The sequence below is a fragment of the Phymastichus coffea genome, unplaced genomic scaffold, assembly GCF_024137745.1.
Source record: "Phymastichus coffea isolate CEN01 unplaced genomic scaffold, Cenicafe_Pcof_1.1 PCOF00104, whole genome shotgun sequence".
NCBI lineage: Eukaryota > Metazoa > Arthropoda > Insecta > Hymenoptera > Eulophidae > Phymastichus > Phymastichus coffea.
The window spans coordinates 45,463-62,988 of NW_026706915.1; the positions used below are offsets into that span (position 1 = coordinate 45,463).

The 17,526-nt window shown below is 36.5% G+C and overlaps 5 protein-coding genes across 9 annotated transcripts in view; 2 read left to right on the forward strand and 3 right to left on the reverse strand.

The window, feature by feature from the left end:
* LOC131670224 (multiple PDZ domain protein-like) overlaps positions 1–17,526 on the reverse strand; it is a 209,321-nt gene that overhangs the window by 20,516 nt on the left and 171,279 nt on the right. For 2 of the 4 annotated variants that reach the window (XM_058945649.1, XM_058945641.1), the window contains exon 1: positions 3,591–3,790. The exons of 1 other annotated variant lie outside the window; for it this stretch is intronic. The gene's annotated coding sequence lies outside the window, so the exon portion shown is untranslated. Of the gene's footprint in view, positions 1–3,590; positions 3,791–12,847; positions 12,898–17,526 lie in introns of those variants that run through there. One more of the 4 variants, XM_058945642.1, reaches the window with a different exon arrangement.
* LOC131670226 (glycerol kinase-like) lies at positions 8,544–12,133 on the forward strand. The gene is made up of 11 exons (XM_058945654.1): positions 8,544–8,709; positions 8,809–9,057; positions 9,189–9,447; positions 9,522–9,739; positions 9,800–10,012; positions 10,113–10,223; positions 10,318–10,574; positions 10,647–10,852; positions 11,073–11,210; positions 11,287–11,361; positions 11,431–12,133. Exons 2-11 carry the CDS (start codon positions 8,962–8,964, stop codon positions 11,520–11,522), a joined length of 1,665 nt encoding a protein of 554 aa, XP_058801637.1. The 5' UTR covers positions 8,544–8,709; positions 8,809–8,961; the 3' UTR covers positions 11,523–12,133.
* On the reverse strand, positions 12,281–13,974 carry LOC131670192 (testis-specific serine/threonine-protein kinase 4-like). Its single transcript, XM_058945587.1, has 5 exons — positions 13,825–13,974; positions 13,414–13,583; positions 12,848–13,121; positions 12,475–12,654; positions 12,281–12,397 (listed from the first exon to the last, which is right to left on the reverse strand). The coding sequence occupies exons 1-5, from the start codon at positions 13,972–13,974 to the stop codon at positions 12,281–12,283; spliced, it is 891 nt and encodes a 296-aa protein (XP_058801570.1).
* On the forward strand, positions 14,313–15,410 carry LOC131670229 (RNA-binding protein 8A). Its single transcript, XM_058945658.1, has 4 exons — positions 14,313–14,480; positions 14,612–14,755; positions 14,893–15,154; positions 15,235–15,410. The coding sequence occupies exons 1-4, from the start codon at positions 14,420–14,422 to the stop codon at positions 15,263–15,265; spliced, it is 498 nt and encodes a 165-aa protein (XP_058801641.1). The 5' UTR covers positions 14,313–14,419; the 3' UTR covers positions 15,266–15,410.
* On the reverse strand, positions 15,408–17,339 carry LOC131670227 (26S proteasome regulatory subunit 6A-B). Of its 2 annotated transcripts, none has more exons than XM_058945655.1 (3): positions 17,175–17,339; positions 15,711–16,844; positions 15,408–15,630 (listed from the first exon to the last, which is right to left on the reverse strand). In XM_058945655.1, the coding sequence occupies exons 1-3, from the start codon at positions 17,214–17,216 to the stop codon at positions 15,520–15,522; spliced, it is 1,287 nt and encodes a 428-aa protein (XP_058801638.1). In that variant the 5' UTR covers positions 17,217–17,339; the 3' UTR covers positions 15,408–15,519. The 2 variants fall into 2 exon arrangements, with proteins under 2 accessions (XP_058801638.1, XP_058801639.1); XM_058945656.1 differs by lacking the exon at positions 17,175–17,339 and adding an exon at positions 17,095–17,136.

A 17,526-nucleotide genomic window follows, 5' to 3' on the forward strand; every position in this document is an offset into this window, starting at 1 on the left:
GTCGTCTATCCGAGTTCTTCATCCAACATTTCATATCTACCCAATTATAATTCCAAATAAAGCAAAATCAAACGTCGAGGTTAATATCTTAGGAGCGAGGCTCAGGCTAAAGAGAAAAAAAAAAGGTTCTCTAGCCTGCCACACGTCACCGGCTAGATCTGATTTCGCGCGACACCGATCTCGTCGTCCTGTCGTAATGCTATATCCGCGGATTACGCTGTGCACCTCGTATTTTATTATGTATACACGCGGGCAAAAGCGATAGATGGATTGCAACACCACTGACCAATGCACACACATACGATAACGGGCTTTCGGAGGAGGAAGAAGTGGAAAAAAAACGAAAATAGAAGTTTACGGTGTTGGCGCGAACGCGTACACAATTGCCAGGCGGTACAGACGTGGAAAAACCGTTGGTCGTGAGTTGCTCCATTTTTCCCCGTTGCGCGGGAAATTTACGCGAAAAGGCGTTGTTTGATTAACGGTGCGCGCATGCTATGGATATTGAGGGACTTGATGTTGTGTTCGTTTTCAAAATTGTTGCACACTCGGACGTTTATTTAGTCGTGTATTATAGCGTCCGCGGGAATTTCATATGACTATTTACCAAGTTTTATTGTTATGGAAAGGCTTTTATGGATGTCGTTAAGTTAGGAAATTATTGAGGAGTGTTATTTGTATTTGATGAGTCGTCTGCGTTGTTATTTTTTGTTACTTCTGAAAATTACTATTACTCGCGATCAAAACAAGCTTATACGGAGATAAATCTATGGTCATTGTGCATTTGCTATATCATTTTACGACAAGTTTGTAGGATTTACCAAAATATGGAAAAAATGTACAGTTGTTATGTCAAGTGCTTTTGACAACAACAAATTTAATTTAATATTTGATTTTCAAGCAGTTATTCACAAAATGTCACTAATTTCTACATTTGATTTATATCTGCATGTTTGTTGGGTGACCAGTTGAAATATTTTAATATTCTGAACGAACGTCCTGATCCTAATTCGTATTTTATTAATCAAATATTTGTGATGTAACATTCATCCCGGCTCTGCATCTAAAATACTGATATAAAATACGTTATCTAAATTTCCCATAAATAACCCATAAAAATCGTCCCAATCAATAATTCACACCGCTTACTTTATTAAGAGAGCCACATTTAAAAGAAACATTAATCATGACATACTTTCAGACCGCTTGCAAAAATGAATCTTCCCGGAAAAAGATTGGTATCGCGGATGAAAATTGTAGCATCGGTGGGTCTTTTTTCTACGAGGTGTATATGTAATTCCTAATTAAAAAATCAACGATCGTGCATTGTTCCCATGGTTTTCCTTTCGCTCTGAGGAGAGAGAAGAGAAGCTGAAGTCTATTCCCTCCGAAGTTAAATGACCGGGAGAAAAGAAATAGGAGGTGGAAGGGAGGACAATAGCTATAGCAGGAGCAGCAGCAGACGGCGACGAGATAATAAAAATTGGCAAAGGAGAAAGGGAAACAGCTTTTGCGGGATGGTAACCTCTCGCACGAGATATATAGTGCTACCTGCAGCAAGATTTGCATGCGAATTTCAGAGTGTCTATATTATAAGACTGAATTATTAGATCTACAAAAAGAAAAATTAATGTGCTTAAAACCACAACTTTTTGAATATCTCATCTTAAGATTGGTCAAATAAGCGATATCTTCGAATAAGGTAAACAAAAAATTCGATGATCCAAACTCTTTAACGCAATATCTTTAAATATTTGTGTGGACGATAATCAAACTACGACTCCTATAATGGCAAAGCCTTGCGAATTGACAGCATCAATGTAACCAAACTACTCTCCGCGCAATGACACATCACTGATTTTTTTTCTATAAACTTAGTCATCCACCAAAAATCAAATATGACAGCACGGTGTCGAAAAAATGGTCTCAATATGCCAAAAAAGAGAAGAAAAAGCCACCAAAGAAGCTGTACGTGGTTGAATCTTACGTATCACCGTAAAACATTGCTCTCTTTTTCTCACACACGGGTGTGAGGCGTATAATTTCACTTGGGAGCCACCGTTTTTTCTTAATTCTCTCGTTTGCGTAATACACACACGCATCTCGTTATCTCATAAAAGCCATAACAGCTCGATTTCTAGGCCGATCGAGAGCAAATGGAAATCCCGGTCACCTTCTTCTCCCACATCTTTTTTTATTCATTGGGACGTTTTATTACTCCGCGCGTTATCCTTTGCATTGGAATTTTCCAGGTGTGCAAAGAGGAGAAAGGGGTATAGAGAGCCAGAGAACGAAAGAGTGGATCGTTAGTTTTGTACGTTGGCTCGTTAGGTAGTGCACTTCTCTCGCCGCGCGCGAGATCGCTAGGACAGATAGGGCCACGGGGAGCGAGTTTAAAAAGCGATTTCAGATAAATTACGTGTATTACGCGCCAGCTGAGTTATTGCATTCTCTTGCGAACAATTTCGGTTTCCCTCGCCATACGTTTTTCAACAGATGCCCCCTGCGAGAAAAGAATCGTAAAACTTGACGGTCGTATACGTGTCAATTTCAGAAAACTATGTAAGCACGAACTATATAAGCTATTCACCTGAGTCTTTCTAAAAGAAAAATAAATCGAATAATTTTAATCACACGCACATTCCATTCGATGCGGTAAATCTTGGCCGAGTGAAAGCCCATAAAACGAGATTAATTGTGCACACAGAGGAATGTCATTTTTTTGTTTTTGCGAAATTCATGAATTTGTACACCGCGTGTAAGTGTGACTCTCCCGTGGGCACGCGTTTGATTTACAGGTTTCTGCTAGTGCATCGTAAATACTGATCGTCGTCGTTCCAAAAGTGCCATTTCTGTCAATCGTTCACCAAGACCGAGAGCAGCCTACACTCTCTAGTGTCGGTTTACTACCGCCTACACCAACTTTTTTCCTCGCGACGTATGATTTGCTCCATCTTTATTGCGACTGCGTCGTGGTGTTCGTGATCGTAAAAGAATAGACAAGTGATAAAAATCTTTTGTCAACCTACGTCTCGAGTCGAAATTTCCAAGTGATAAAATGAATATACCGCCCGAAATCATTGAAGATGTATTTCCGCGTATAAATCGATATTGATACGCTCGAATAATCGAAACCAAGGCGATGTAAAAATCATTTTTTTCTTTTCGAGAGAGAGAGAGAGAGAGAGAGAGAGAGAGAGAGAGAGAGAGAGAGAGAGAGAGAGAGAGAGAGAGAGAGAGAGAGATCGTGCCGAAGGCTGCATCAATATAAGATTGCGGGTTTCAAAGATCGGCATATCGATAAGTATTACTGTGCTTTTAAAATCACATTAAAGTTTTTCTCTTCTCGAGAAAAAGCAGGCATCAAAAATAGCAAGTTCACCTTCGGAAGAGGATATAACAGCCGCTCGTCAAACAAAAGTCCCTCCGGCAGACAAACCACTTTCACCGATCCAGAATGCCAAGAATTAAAAACAAAAAGTCCATATATATATCCTTCCTATCGATAAATCGCAGATGCAATTCATCGCTCTCGTATCGGCGAATCGTAAAGAGATGTATGCACCTCTACGTGCTCTAATAATACATACCCTGCGCAAGGCCCACAAGTAACAACTGGTTACTACACCGAGCAAGAAATTTCGCGTGCCAAATGAGATCGCCAAGGGATGAATTTTTCTGAAGTTTCGGCGACGCACACGCGTGAAGGCACAAGTCACAAAGGAAAAAAAAAAATAAAACAAAAACGTTCGCTTTTCGGTGTACTGCACAGCGTGTAAAGGCACTCTCACGGAACGCGTCAAGCGCGCAGGATCGACTGAAAGCCGCGGCGGCGGCGGCGAGGTGAGCACGCGATAGTCAAGTCCGATGCCCCCTCCTGCCTTGCTGCTGTTTCTCCTTCTCTTTCTATATAACACGCGGTTGAAACTTCACCAACACAAGCGTGCAAGCCAGCCGGCATACACACGCGGATGTTATGTGCATCGAGCGGATCGCCGATAGGGCTCACACATATCCTTGAACCAGACCGTATGAAAATTTTCGTGTTGGTCTTTTGTTTCGCGTCTCTGTATATTTGTGCCCAGGCTTTGCTAAATTTACCTGCCGACCCGCCTGTGTGCGCGCGCGCTGGACTGAATATCAATTAAGTTCAGAGTTCGACGGTTCGTTCGCGGCTGTAACCTCGCTGCCGAATCACGCCGACCACTAAAAATACGTGCCGCGGTGCACATATTGAGAATCGATTGTTATATTCATACGTGCAATATCAGATTGCGACTCGTATGAAACGTCGCGGCGACCGGATGAACCAAAGCCTATCTATATTAATGATGCTTTTTCAATTATATAATCCTCGGTGGCACATCTTAGGATCCCTTCTCTGCCGCCGCCTGGCAGAGATCATTTTGTACTCGTGATATTGCATAGACGCACCGCTCTGCCGGCAGTTACATAAGATAATTTTAATTGAGTATTTTGCAACTTTCTCCACCCCGCGAGATAAAAAGGGTCCTATTATACTTTTTGGTTTGGTTATTGTCATTCTCAGAGTTGAAGTTATAAATCACAGCGTGCTATCACAGTGAAAGTTATGACGCGAAGCATGACGTTTATAATGCGGCGAATAAGACGAATTTCTTCGCATAAAATGCAAGGCGCGCTCTTCAAGAAAGCGATATTATAAAAAAAAGAATATTGCACTTTATCTGACACGGAGCTTCTTGAATACTCTTTACGAAGAAAATTGGCGAAAGTCGTTTTTAACAATGAATGTTATATTTTTGAAATTATCGGACGAGTGCGTCATGCATGGAAAAAGCGCAAGAAGAAGGAACATGCAACGGCTTAATTTCGAGTGATAAACGCTGCGCGCACTTTGTTCAAACGCATTGTTAGTTTAGTGGCTAAGTGCGTCAGATAAGTATATCAAGATACACTTGCGTTTACTCACCTCTAAAGGCAATTGTTATTTTTACCGTCTTTCAGTTCAGCATTCAATTTTCTTCTCGGAAGTTATAAACCAAGTTATTGTTTAATTGCACGCGTAGGCTTATTCAGACATTTTCTTGGAATTTCAGCGATCGAAAGCAATGATCGAGTGTCAATGTTCTCTGCGACGACTCCGCGTTTGGCTTCATAATAATAGAATCGAAGACAAAGGGCGGAGCAATGAAAAGCTGGAGCGAAGCGTGGCAACGACGAGCGCAAAGCGGGCCGGACAACGATGCACGGACAGCACGCAGCAAGTGGCGTAAGGACGAAGAGATCGCGGCGAGGACGCGAAGTGTGTTGAGGAGCAGGGGCGGCGCGAGCGAGCGAGAAGCGAAAAATATGGAGAGATCGTGGTTGGGAGCGGCCGCGGGATCTTTCGATCGATCGCTATATAACTCGCGGCCGGCGCTGCCGCTGCCGCTGCTGCTGCTGCTGGGACGCGCGATTTTCGTTGGGAGCAGGGCTCTCCTCTTACTTACTTCGCGCAGCGATCGCGTAACGGTGTGCGCTCGCGAACGCAGACCCACTTTCATCGCGCTTATCGTCCCCGTCTCTCGTTCTCTAAGGCCCGCACTGATAAAGCCAGCAGCGGAGACGGGCCGCTATACTTCGCCGCGCGTCCGCTCTTCCGAACGAAACTCGGGCGAGCTTCGTCGCGACGCCGCGCCGGCCAGGTCACGAGTAGCACTGCGCGCGGTTCGTATCTTCATTTCTATTTGTTTTATTATCGTGTTTTCGCGTTGCTCGCAGGATACGAGCCATCCAAGATGTACCTCACTATTTGGCTTATTATTTCAAATTGTTGCACAAGTATACAAGCTGCCCGTGCACGTGCATTGCCCGCTCGCGGCGACGTACGCGTAATTGACGTGCGCGATGTAAATTGCTCTTAAATAATGTATGGACCACATACATTGGCATTCCACAGGTTTATACGCGCATACATATTGTTTACAAAACGCACACATAGGTGCGATCGAGTGGAATGACGAAATAACCGTTGTTTCGATCGAACGTCGTTTTTCATAATTCCTCAATATTACGTTACGTCTCGTCTAACAGTCGAAAAGAACCCGTCATATCGAAGTCGTCGTCCCGCTGATAATTCGATCGAACTACCGCTAATCGAGCGGCTTCAGTTCACATATCTCTGTCCGACCATCGGCATTCACCGTACAATGAAATTCGAACGATACCGAATGAGAGAGAAAGAGGAGCAGAGCCAACGATCTAGAAGCCCCAAATTCTTGTGTGAGCTAACTCACCGATCAAATATGTATCCAAAGGATCTACGTACATGATTGAAAGGCGATCATAGCGTACTACTGAAAGGTCGTGCTTGTGGGTCACGTGCGCGTGAAACAGGGCAGAAGAATCACGAATTATTATATGAATAACATACCATTCACTTATATTACGGGTCACCAAGGTAATTTCACTACTAGCTTGTAGTACATCGTTCTACTTTTTCAATGATTGGCTTTCAAGTTTTCAGCACTAATTCTGCGGTAACTTACAGACATAGTATTGGACTGTGGGTGTGCGCTGCGGGGAAAACACGCATTCGTATATATTGTAAAATTACTGTACACGAAGGTGCGATTATAAGTTGCTACATTTCTGCATGCGATTCTTTCACGACTTAGCGCGTTACAATCTAATGATAAAAAAGGATAGGCCAACATTTTCAAGTGGAATATAGAAAAGTCAAGGTTTTCACAAAAGGGAAGAAAATGAAAAATTTTTCCGGCTACTAATAAACATGTGGTCAAATTACCTCAAATTTATTTTTATATCTACAGCAATGGTTCTTCTTTTCAGATTTTTTCGCGCTATTTCAGCTCCAGGAAGACCCATGACAGTTTTCAAGTATATCGTTAGTTAGGATTATGGTGCGTTTATAATTTATAGCAAAAAGGATAGATGCTTATTAAAGCAGTCAATTAATTGTAGATTTTGTAATTGACCATTTTGGAGTCCAAACCAGAAATGCCCGACTATTGGTAGCGTCTTGCACAGCGGGGAGCCTGGCCTTTGAGTGACTGCTATGATATTTTTATCTGTCACTAGAAAGACCAAACTACTAGATTATTAATAAATAATTTTTGAAAAACAAGTTTTTAACAAAGTAGTGGAAAAGTAACTTTACGTAAAAAGTCATTTATACTCGTTTTTGAATAATCCAAATGTAACTACTTAAGAGGACCAGCTAGTCTTAAACAGTGAAAATTGTAAGTTTGCTTTACTGTGGTATAAACATTGTTATAATGACGATATTATCAATGACATTTTTTCATTTTGATTACCCACTAAAGCATACTTTCATTTTCTTCCTGTTCAGTTTCGAAATCTCAATTAGGGGCCCTAGAAAGTTCCATTAACAGTTAGACATTATTGGAAAAAATTTGTGTTCTCACGCTTTCCTAAACGTTAGAGATATTCAGTTAAATTTATTTTTGAAGAGCTTATATTTTTCCATTAAATCAGAATCCAAAAGATCTTTCACAAATTTTATCTAAATAGAATTTTGAATAAAATTTGAGGAAGTTCTCATGAAAATGGTAGTAAATTTGATTATTTTGAAAAATTCTTCACTTGATCTAGAGTAGTAATCTAAATAAAGAAAATGAGCATTACAAAAATATAATTGGTTCACTCTAACGTTCATAAAAGCATAAGAAACCAAATTTTTTTCAATAATGTGTTATGGTTAAGAGGCCTTCCTTGTGTTTCTGATTGAGATTTCAGGATTTGATAAGAAGAAAACAAAATCATTTATCGGGTAAGATGAATAATGTTCATGATAATATTTTTATTAGAACAATGTTTACACCATAGTAAAGAAGCATTATAATTTTCACCGTTTAAAACCAGCTTGTCATCTTAGTGAAATTTGTGAACTTTATGATTTACTGGAGCTACAGTAATTTATAAACAAAGTAATTTTAGGTCAGTTTCATTTGTTAGATGAAAATTGTGACCACTGAACAGTTGAGCTTAATTGAAAATTTAAAAAAACAAAAGAGAGGATAAATATTTCATGCATTAAATTCTGCTTTGCCACGTACTAAGGAAACCGTCGTAAAGACAATTTCTTTTGAGTACTCAAATTTGAGTATTTTATGTCAACAATAATCATAAGCCGCTAAACGCGTTGAATGTTATATAATGGTAATACTTAGTTTTAATATAATAATATCATTTTTATAATAAAAATAATAGCTATAAAGTAGATACTTGAACATTATAGTCTACGCTTTCTAATTCATCAAATGATGAAAATGGAAATTATTATTTAATTATAAAAAAGTACAATTTCTTTTAAAACGTTGAGGAGAACTTATTGTAATGGACTAATTTTGCAATAAAGAAATATTAAATTAGAATTTCTGTTATGCTATACAGACATAGGCACATGGACAGTCTTCATGCATAGGTTAACACTTAGTAGAATTTTTTTTAATTATTTAAATTAGGCTGTTTTATTATCTGGGTTATATGTTCAACTGTCGGTAGTGTCGGTACCGATCTTACCGTGAATATTTCTTGAATCCGAAAAATGGAAATTCGATGGGAATCGTGGTAATAAAACATTACTTTTGGTGCTTTTTATGTCACTGTTTGAATTAGATTGTTACAGTTTTGTTTAGATTTTTATTAGTATAGTGCTATACGGTGCAGACGTAAATCTGTCGATTGCCCAGTACACTGTCTCAGGTAAAAACCAGTTTTGTCGCAATCATGGATATAGACGTTGCTGATTAAGCTTCCAATTAAAATCCCTGAATTGATAAACATTTCGGTCCTGTTCAACAGATTTAGAGTGGGATCAAAGTTCAAGACCGCGCAACGGGTTTATAAATGAATTTGTTGGCTGTGTCACTAGTATAGTATTCGCCTGCGCTACAAAACAAGAGGAACTGTTCAATAATTGGAATTAATCGATATAACTGTAGAAAAACAGTACAGATGACTGAAAATGTATTTGAAAAAACAAGTAATGCTAACAGATATGGTCCACTCATTGGAGCTATTGACGAAGGCACGAGTAGCGTTAGATTCTTGGTAAATAAGCTTTTTTTAACCTCATAGACTTATGTAATTTATTTATTAATCAATGTGCTATTTCCGTTATAAACGTATATATTTCAATTCAATATTATTCATTTTGTTGATGACAATAATTTTTCTTGAAGGTTTTTGCATCTAATACAGCGGAAGTTTTAACTTATCATCAGAAAGAATTGAAAATCTCTTATCCACAAGAAGGATGGGTTGAACAAGACCCAATAGAAATTTTAGATGCAGTCTATGAATGTTTAAATCAAACAGTAGAGAACTTGAAACAACTAGCTATTAACCCAGCTGATATTGTAGCGATAGGAATAACGAATCAAAGAGAAACAACCATTGTTTGGGACTCTCAAACAGGAAAGCCTTTATATAATGCTATTGGTAATTTATAGTTAATAATTATTATTACCTCTTTCTAGTTAATATGGTTTTTAATTAAAATATAATGTTGACAGTATGGATGGATATGAGAACCACTGGTATCATAGATAAAATTCTCAAAAAAATTCGCAATCAAAATAAAGATTATTTAAAATCTTTATGTGGGTTACCTATAAGTCCTTATTTCAGTGCTTTGAAACTAAAATGGCTTATAGAAAATGTAAGTGAAGTAAAAGATGCAATCACAGAAAATCGATGCATGTTTGGAACAGTTGACTCCTGGCTAATATGGGTAATTTATTTTTGGTTAATATTTTTTAAATATTTTAGTAATAACAAAAAATACTTCTAGACTTTAACTGGTGGAGCCAATGGTGGAGTACACTGTACAGATGTAACAAATGCTTCTCGAACCATGTTAATGAATATAGTTAATTTGGAATGGGATCCATATTTAATGTCTTTCTTCGATATTCCTCAAGATATATTGCCACAAATACGCAGTTCATCTGAAATATATGGTAATATCGTTGATGGTGTATTACAAGGAATTCCTATATCTGGAGTAAGTTAAATTTCACTATTTTGGTGAGCTTTAGTCAATTATTTATATGTTTAAAGACGCAAAAAAACAATAAAATAATTTTTTTTTCTAAAATTTTTAGTGTTTGGGTGACCAACAAGCTGCTTTAGTTGGTCAAATGTGTTTTCAGCAAGGTCAAGCTAAAAGTACTTATGGAACTGGCTGTTTTCTTTTATATAATACTGGAACTAAAGTAAATATTGGCAATAAGATAATTAATAAATTAATTTTATTCTTTTTCTAACAATTCTTCCAAATATGTTATTTATTAAATATTTTATTTGTAGGTGGTCGAGTCTTCTCATGGATTGCTTACAACAGTTGGATATCAGTTTGGACCAAAATCAGATCCGGTTTATGCACTAGAAGGTTCTATTGCAATGGCTGGTGCTATTGTCAAGTGGTTAAAAGACAATTTACAAGTTATAAATGATGTGCAAGAAACTGAAGCCATTGCAGAAAAGTTAAGCAATGATAATAGAATAATTTTTGTCCCTGCTTTTTCTGGGCTGTATGCTCCTTATTGGCGAAAAGATGCCCGAAGGTATAAATATTTCAAATGATTTTTATATTATTTTTAAATTTAATAAGACAATAGTTATTTATGGAATTACAGCGTTATTTGCGGCATCACAGAAGACGTAAATTATGGTCACATAGTAAAAGCGGCGCTTCAATCTGTCTGTTTTCAAACAAGAGATATCCTTGAAGCTATGAAAGAAGATACAGGGATGACTTTAACGAAATTATTGGTAGATGGGGCAATGACGAACAATAATTTGCTTATGCAAATGCAAGCTGATATTTGTGGCGTCCCAGTTGGTTAGTATTTATGTATTAGCAGCTTGATAATAATTCATTGTGCAAAAATATTGCTGATGCTTATGCAATGCAAAGTAAAAACTTTGGCAGTTGGCCATCATCATTCGAATTGTTTTGTTCAAGTGAACTTATTCACCTTGAGCTTTATTATTATATAATGATTATTATTATATAATCAGTCGTACTTATGTTGTATTAATTGACAAAATTCCAACTTCAGTTAGACCGGTTATGTGTGAAATCACTGCACTTGGAGTTGCAATAGCAGCTGGTTGTGCGGATGGTATTAAAAAGTGGGATATAAATATCGGCACTAACGTTCCAAGTGATACTTTTACTCCAGCAATCACAGAAAATGGTAATAATTTAATAAAAATCAAGACCCTTAAAATTGTTTCACTTTTTATGTGTTTTAAATATTCAATATTTTTCAGAGCGTGATGTGCTTTACTCGGAATGGAAAAAAGGTATCGAAAGAAGTCTCGACTGGGATACTGACAACGCCTCTGGTATGTATTAGACGTCACAACTTTTAAATTAACCAATCCCAGTATGCAAAGTGACAGCTCTATTTCTAGAGGAAGAGGAGGACATCAATAAGATGACAGCACCTGGTTTATTTATGTTTGGCACTATTTTACTACTTTTAATTGCGAGGTATAGAACGTAAAGTTCTTAGAAAACTTTAACGATAGGGGAAAAAAGATATTCCAAGCGATTGTAGAATCAAATGAAATTCGCTCCACATCACTGCATTTAGCCATTCATGAAAAATATTCAATCTACGGGTATGGAAGAAGAGTCGCATATTGTCCATAAACCAATTTCTTTTATGTTAAAACTTGCTATGTTACGTAGATGACCAATTATATATATTATTTTTACAAATACTTATTTTTTTGAAGCAACGATACGAAACGAAGTTTCCTGTGCAGTACTTAAAACATTTTCGTACGTTTATTAAAATTAGCGTTTGTTTTAAATATAAATCGTTTTAATTCATGTGTTCACAAGTCGGTTATCATGATTATCATACTTCATTCACTTAAATTGTTAATCGCTCACGGAGTTACGAACGTTATGGTGATTTAGAACTCGAATGATGAAAGTGTGTATTTTTATATACAATGCTGATGAATTTGAAAATTTCAAAAATTTGCAAGTGAAAAGTAATGTGTATATTATATTCAGCTCAAGGGAAAAGAACAAATTTTTACAAAATATAATATAGACGTTATGTACTCTAAGTGCCACATTAAGTGTGTTATATTGTTGTTAAATAAATAGAATGATTTTTTCAAATCTTTGTCTTTTACTGAAATTATAATTTAACACGAGCTTATTTTTCAATTTTTTTTTCGTTTTGAACTTTACTATTTTTTTCATATAATTTAATTTATAATTATTGATTTATTTGTTGTAGTCGTTCTATTCTTCATTGTTGTCACTTTTCTTTGAATGGGATGATTTTCTCGATTTAGCAGACGTATTTGCATTCGACAAAGTCTTACCGCTGTGTGACTTGACAGTACTAGTCGATTCCTCCTATAGGGAGTGATCAGGTTTCAATAAATATTTCTGTAAGATTTGTGTTCAAAATTAATATTTAATCTTTGTCGTACGATGCGAGCATCATCCGTGGATGTCTGAGCTGTAGCAGTCTGTTTAGTAAGCCACGCGTCCTTCTGAATTTCTGCAATACTCGGGCGCAAGTTTTGCGGGACAAGAATCCGCAATATTAAGCTTCGACAGGCGCGCGATACTTTGGGCGATTTTGGGAAGACTACTTTGCTCTGCACTTGCTGTAATAATTTCAACGTCGCACAAATAAAGCGTTATTGTTGTAGTAAATTTAAGATCGGATTTTTTTCTTGATTCAAGAAAACGCTCTATTTTTTAATGCGCGTCATCACGTTGTCTAACGATTACTCGACCTCATAATACAGCTGCGAAGATCCAAGAGTCTTAATAACAATATACAGATCAAGAAGCTACCTTACGTAATTTCGACCAACTGGTGTCGTCGAAAGGAAGCCTACCGAAGACCATGGTATAGAGAACAACGCCAGCCGACCAGATGTCCGATAGTTGCGGCCGATAAGGTATGCTACAGATGATTTCCGGTGACGCATATGCGAAACTCCCGCAGTATGTCTCGCAAAGGCTCTGCACTCCGTCGACTGGCTTCATGTAACCCCTCGCGAATCCAAAGTCCGAGAGCTTTAGATTGTACTGGCGATCCAATAGCAAATTCTCGCACTTTATGTCCCTGCATTGGCGAATTTATCGCTGTTAAAGATATTTCACGAATGCTGCGAGTATTTTGCTGATGCGAACCTCGGAATTCGGTTACATCGCAATGACTTGAATATGAGATTGAATTTTGATTTATTAACGTATCTTACGTTTGTATTGCTTTACCTGTGTACAACTCCCTTTTCGTGGCAATAATAAATTGCCATTATCCGCAAATTCCATAATAATGTACACTCTGCGAGCGTAATCACAGCAAAGTGAGTATTTTCTCCGATATGACTCTTGTAGAACGAATGTCTTATTACCTGTAACTCGTTTCAATGGCCTGAAAGTATCTGATTAAATTTGGGTGACGCAAATTCTTCACGACCTGAATTTCGCGAGGCAAAAATTTATTCAGGTTAGCACTTGGCGCTTGAAATTTCGATATCACTTTGACGGCTACTTGACACCTATGTCTATTAGAGTCGGCGAGCTGAAAATCGAAAGCTATTACCATAAGCGTCAAGAAAACTCGTGTCGCGATAAAGTGAAAATATCATTTTTGTCGTATATTATCAAAACTCAATATTCGACACGATTTTTAGCGTGAAATATCGGCGACAGTTTATCGAGGCCAACGGTCTATTTTATTAATTCATAAGATGTGAAAAAGTTCCCTAATTCAAGGACCAAACTACAGTTAGAATTAAAAATGTTTATAGTGGAATGTTCACTTTGACTGTCGCATAAGTGCCGACTCCGACAGTTTTGCCAAGTATGTATCCATGTGATTCCAAAACCGTGAGCTTCTTTTTAACGTTGGTTTCCTCTTGATTTTTGCTGTGACAACTCGATTTCGCTTTATTTATTGGTTCGCTTGCCATTCTGAATTCGAAATTATGAAAGCTCGACTTCAGAAGTTCGCTCATGTAATATGGACAGAGGTTTTATTGTAATAACTACTTACTTTATTTTTTAATTGAAACATTTTCGTGTGAAATTTTAGAAGAATTTTTTCCAGAAGATAAATGTACTGAATTTCAGCATTTCTTTTAAATTTTTAAGCTTAAATTTGGTTATGTTTTCTTTACTTAAAAATAAATGTTGACAAATGAAGAGCGATAGTAACCGAAAGTTTAAACATTTCCGCGTTTTCTGCCAATCGCCATGTTGATTTAAACGTGACATCTGCATGTTTTCGAATGAAGCAGCGGCATGCATACTTGCGTACGTTTACTCTGTTCGCTGCTGTTGCTATTGAAAACTTTATACTAAAGATCAATCAAAAACATTCAGTTTTACTGCAAAAAGTAGAGTGCATTTCATACAATGGCTGACGTGTTAGATATTGACAATGCAGAGGAGTTTGAAGTTGACGATGAAGGAGATCGTAAGTATATTTGTACAATAAAGTTTGTGAAATCACTGATATAACCTACAAATCGACTTCCACACATTTATACATTTTTTAATTGTTATTAAATTATTAATAAAATATGATCGCGATTGTTCATTTTTTAGAGGGAATCGCCAGGCTAAAAGAGAAGGCAAAGAAGAGGAAAGGTCGTGGACATGGAGCAGAACTTGTTTCCACAAGAGACGATGTTGGTCATTACGAGTCCATGAATGTTGTTGAAGATGACAATGAGCCTGGACCTCAGAGATGTAAGTTAAAATACAAGTATTCTTAAATAATATGGTAATTTACAAATAATTTATCTTCTTGGAATTAATATGGTCATTTGGCTTTGAAGGCATTCATTATTTAACTTGTATAATCTTTTTCAACTTTTCTTTTGCAGCTGTAGAAGGATGGATTTTGTTTGTGACACAAGTACATGAAGAAGCACAAGAAGATGATATTCAAGACAAGTTTTCAGAATTTGGACAAATAAAGAATTTGCATCTTAATTTAGACAGAAGGACAGGTTTCTTGAAAGGCTATGCTCTTGTAGAGTATGAGACATTCAAAGAAGCACAAGCTGCTAAAGAAGCTTTAAATAATACAGAAATCTTAGGACAGCCAATTCAAGTTGATTGGTGTTTTGTTAAAGGACCAAAGAAGTAAGTTTCTTAAATTTCAATAAATTTTTAGCTTTCAATTTTAAAAAAAATAATCATATTTCTTAATTTTTTTGTTACAGATTAAGAAAGAGAAGCAGTAGAAGGCGATGAAATTATTTATCTACAATGATGCCAATTCCTCTATTTTTTCCCATGAACATTCAATCTAACTTATTTTTTATTACGTGTAAGCATTTCTTCTTGACAGTTACAAACATTAAAAATAAAATGTATCTAAATCTGGTAACTAAAATAAATTAATTTGTTCTTAACAGAATTTTGTCACAAATAATTTTATTTTACTCTTTCTTACATAATACCATGTTAAAAAAAGTCTTCTTTTAATAAATATAGATATCAACAAATTAAGCATAGTAATTGAGATTTGCTTTCTTCTTGGCTTGCACTTCATTAATTGCTTCCATTAAATCTTCATGAGTGACTGCTGTAGCATTACGTCTAAGAGCAATCATACCCTTTAAAATAGATACAAAATTTAATAAGTTATGTTCAATAGTTTAAAAAATTATTTTATTGAATTAAATTTATAACATACCGCTTCTACACAAACAGCTTTGCACTGAGCTCCATTAAAATCATCTGTACTTCTGGACAATTCTTCAAAGTTAACATCAGGAGACATGTTCATCTTTCGAGAATGAATTTGCATGATTCTAGCTCTTGCCTCTTCATTGGGATGTGGGAACTCAATTTTTCTATCTAATCTTCCAGATCTAAGCAAAGCAGGATCTAAAATGTCAACTCTGTTCGTTGCTGCAATGACTTTAATTTCAGCTGTAGAACTAAAACCATCCAATTGATTTAAGAGTTCCAACATAGTTCTCTGTACTTCACGATCACCAGCTTTTTCAGAGTCAAATCGTTTAGTACCAATAGCATCCAGTTCATCTATAAAAATGATTGCAGGAGCTTTTTCTTTAGCAAGGCTGAAAGCATCTCTGACAAGTTTGGCACCATCACCAATGAACATCTGTACCAATTGTGGTCCAGCCAATTTTAAGAATGTAGATTTTGTCTGAGCAGCACATGCTCTGGCCAGCAATGTTTTTCCTGTTCCTGGTGGTCCATACAACAAAACACCTTTAGGTGGTTGAATACCAAGATTTTCAAACTTTTCCTTATGTGTCATTGGAAGAACAACAGCTTCAATTAATTCTTGAATTTGTTTATCTAGACCTCCAATGTCAGAGTATTGCTCAGTTGGACGTTCATCAACTTCCATAGCTTTGACTCTGGCGTCATATTCTGCAGGAAGAGTTTCTAGAACTAAATAACTGTCCTTGTTGACACCTACAAGATCACCTGGTTTCAAAGTTTCAGCATCAACAAGGCCTATTACAGGTAAAAAGTAAGTTTGCCTAGTAGAGGTCTTTATCACAGCACATTTGCCTTTACGTTGAGCATCCAGGTCAACAACTGCTCCATCTTCTTCTCCCATGTCTTGAGGGTCAACGTCAAGCAATTCAATAACGTTAGATACTAAATAGGGCAGAGTCTTGTTAACTTTGATCTTTTCTGTGTTTTCTTTTATTTTATCATTTTTATCTTGGAGTTCATGTTTGATTCTCATTAGGTCACTTTTCATTATTTTAATTTCATTGTCTAATAAGCGAGTTCTTGAAACTATTTCATCGGTTGACATTCGAAGAACTTCTTCACGAAGCGTTTCCTGAAATATACATATTCTATCAGAGATTGTAACAGGAATTTTTGAGGAATCATAGCGTTATTATTAGTTTTCTCATTATAAATTTAACAAGTGAATGAGCACTTAAAAATCTGTTCAATTTGAATATTTGATAAACGTTATTAAATAATCATTTAAAGCAATGATTTAATAAACATTGTTTATGTTGTATGAGAAATGCTTGTCATTCAAAATAAACCTAACCTAAAACGTACAAACTATTCCGAATTACCTCTCCATCTTCCCAAATTGATTTATCTTCTAATGTTGCCATTAAACCTAACCTAAAACGTACAAACTATTCCGAATTACCTCTCCATCTTCCCAAATTGATTTATCTTCTAATGTTGCCATATTTATGTCGACGCTTCTTTAATATCTATTTTAATAGGAAAACTACAGAAGTTATATCAATGAAGCCACAAAAACGCTACTTTCTATTTTTCAAATATCTAGCTGTTTCCCGACTACCCTATCCTCTGCTCTACCTTGTCTCACATAAGCATAAGGCAAAAATGCTACTTCATGATCGCACTCACAGATGGCGATTGGGATATTTAAAAAAAATCTTTAAAGCTGAATTAAACACAATATCATTTAATGGATTGAAAGAATTAAGATATGGGATCAAATTTTTCCTTTAAATTCTTTCCTATACAATAGA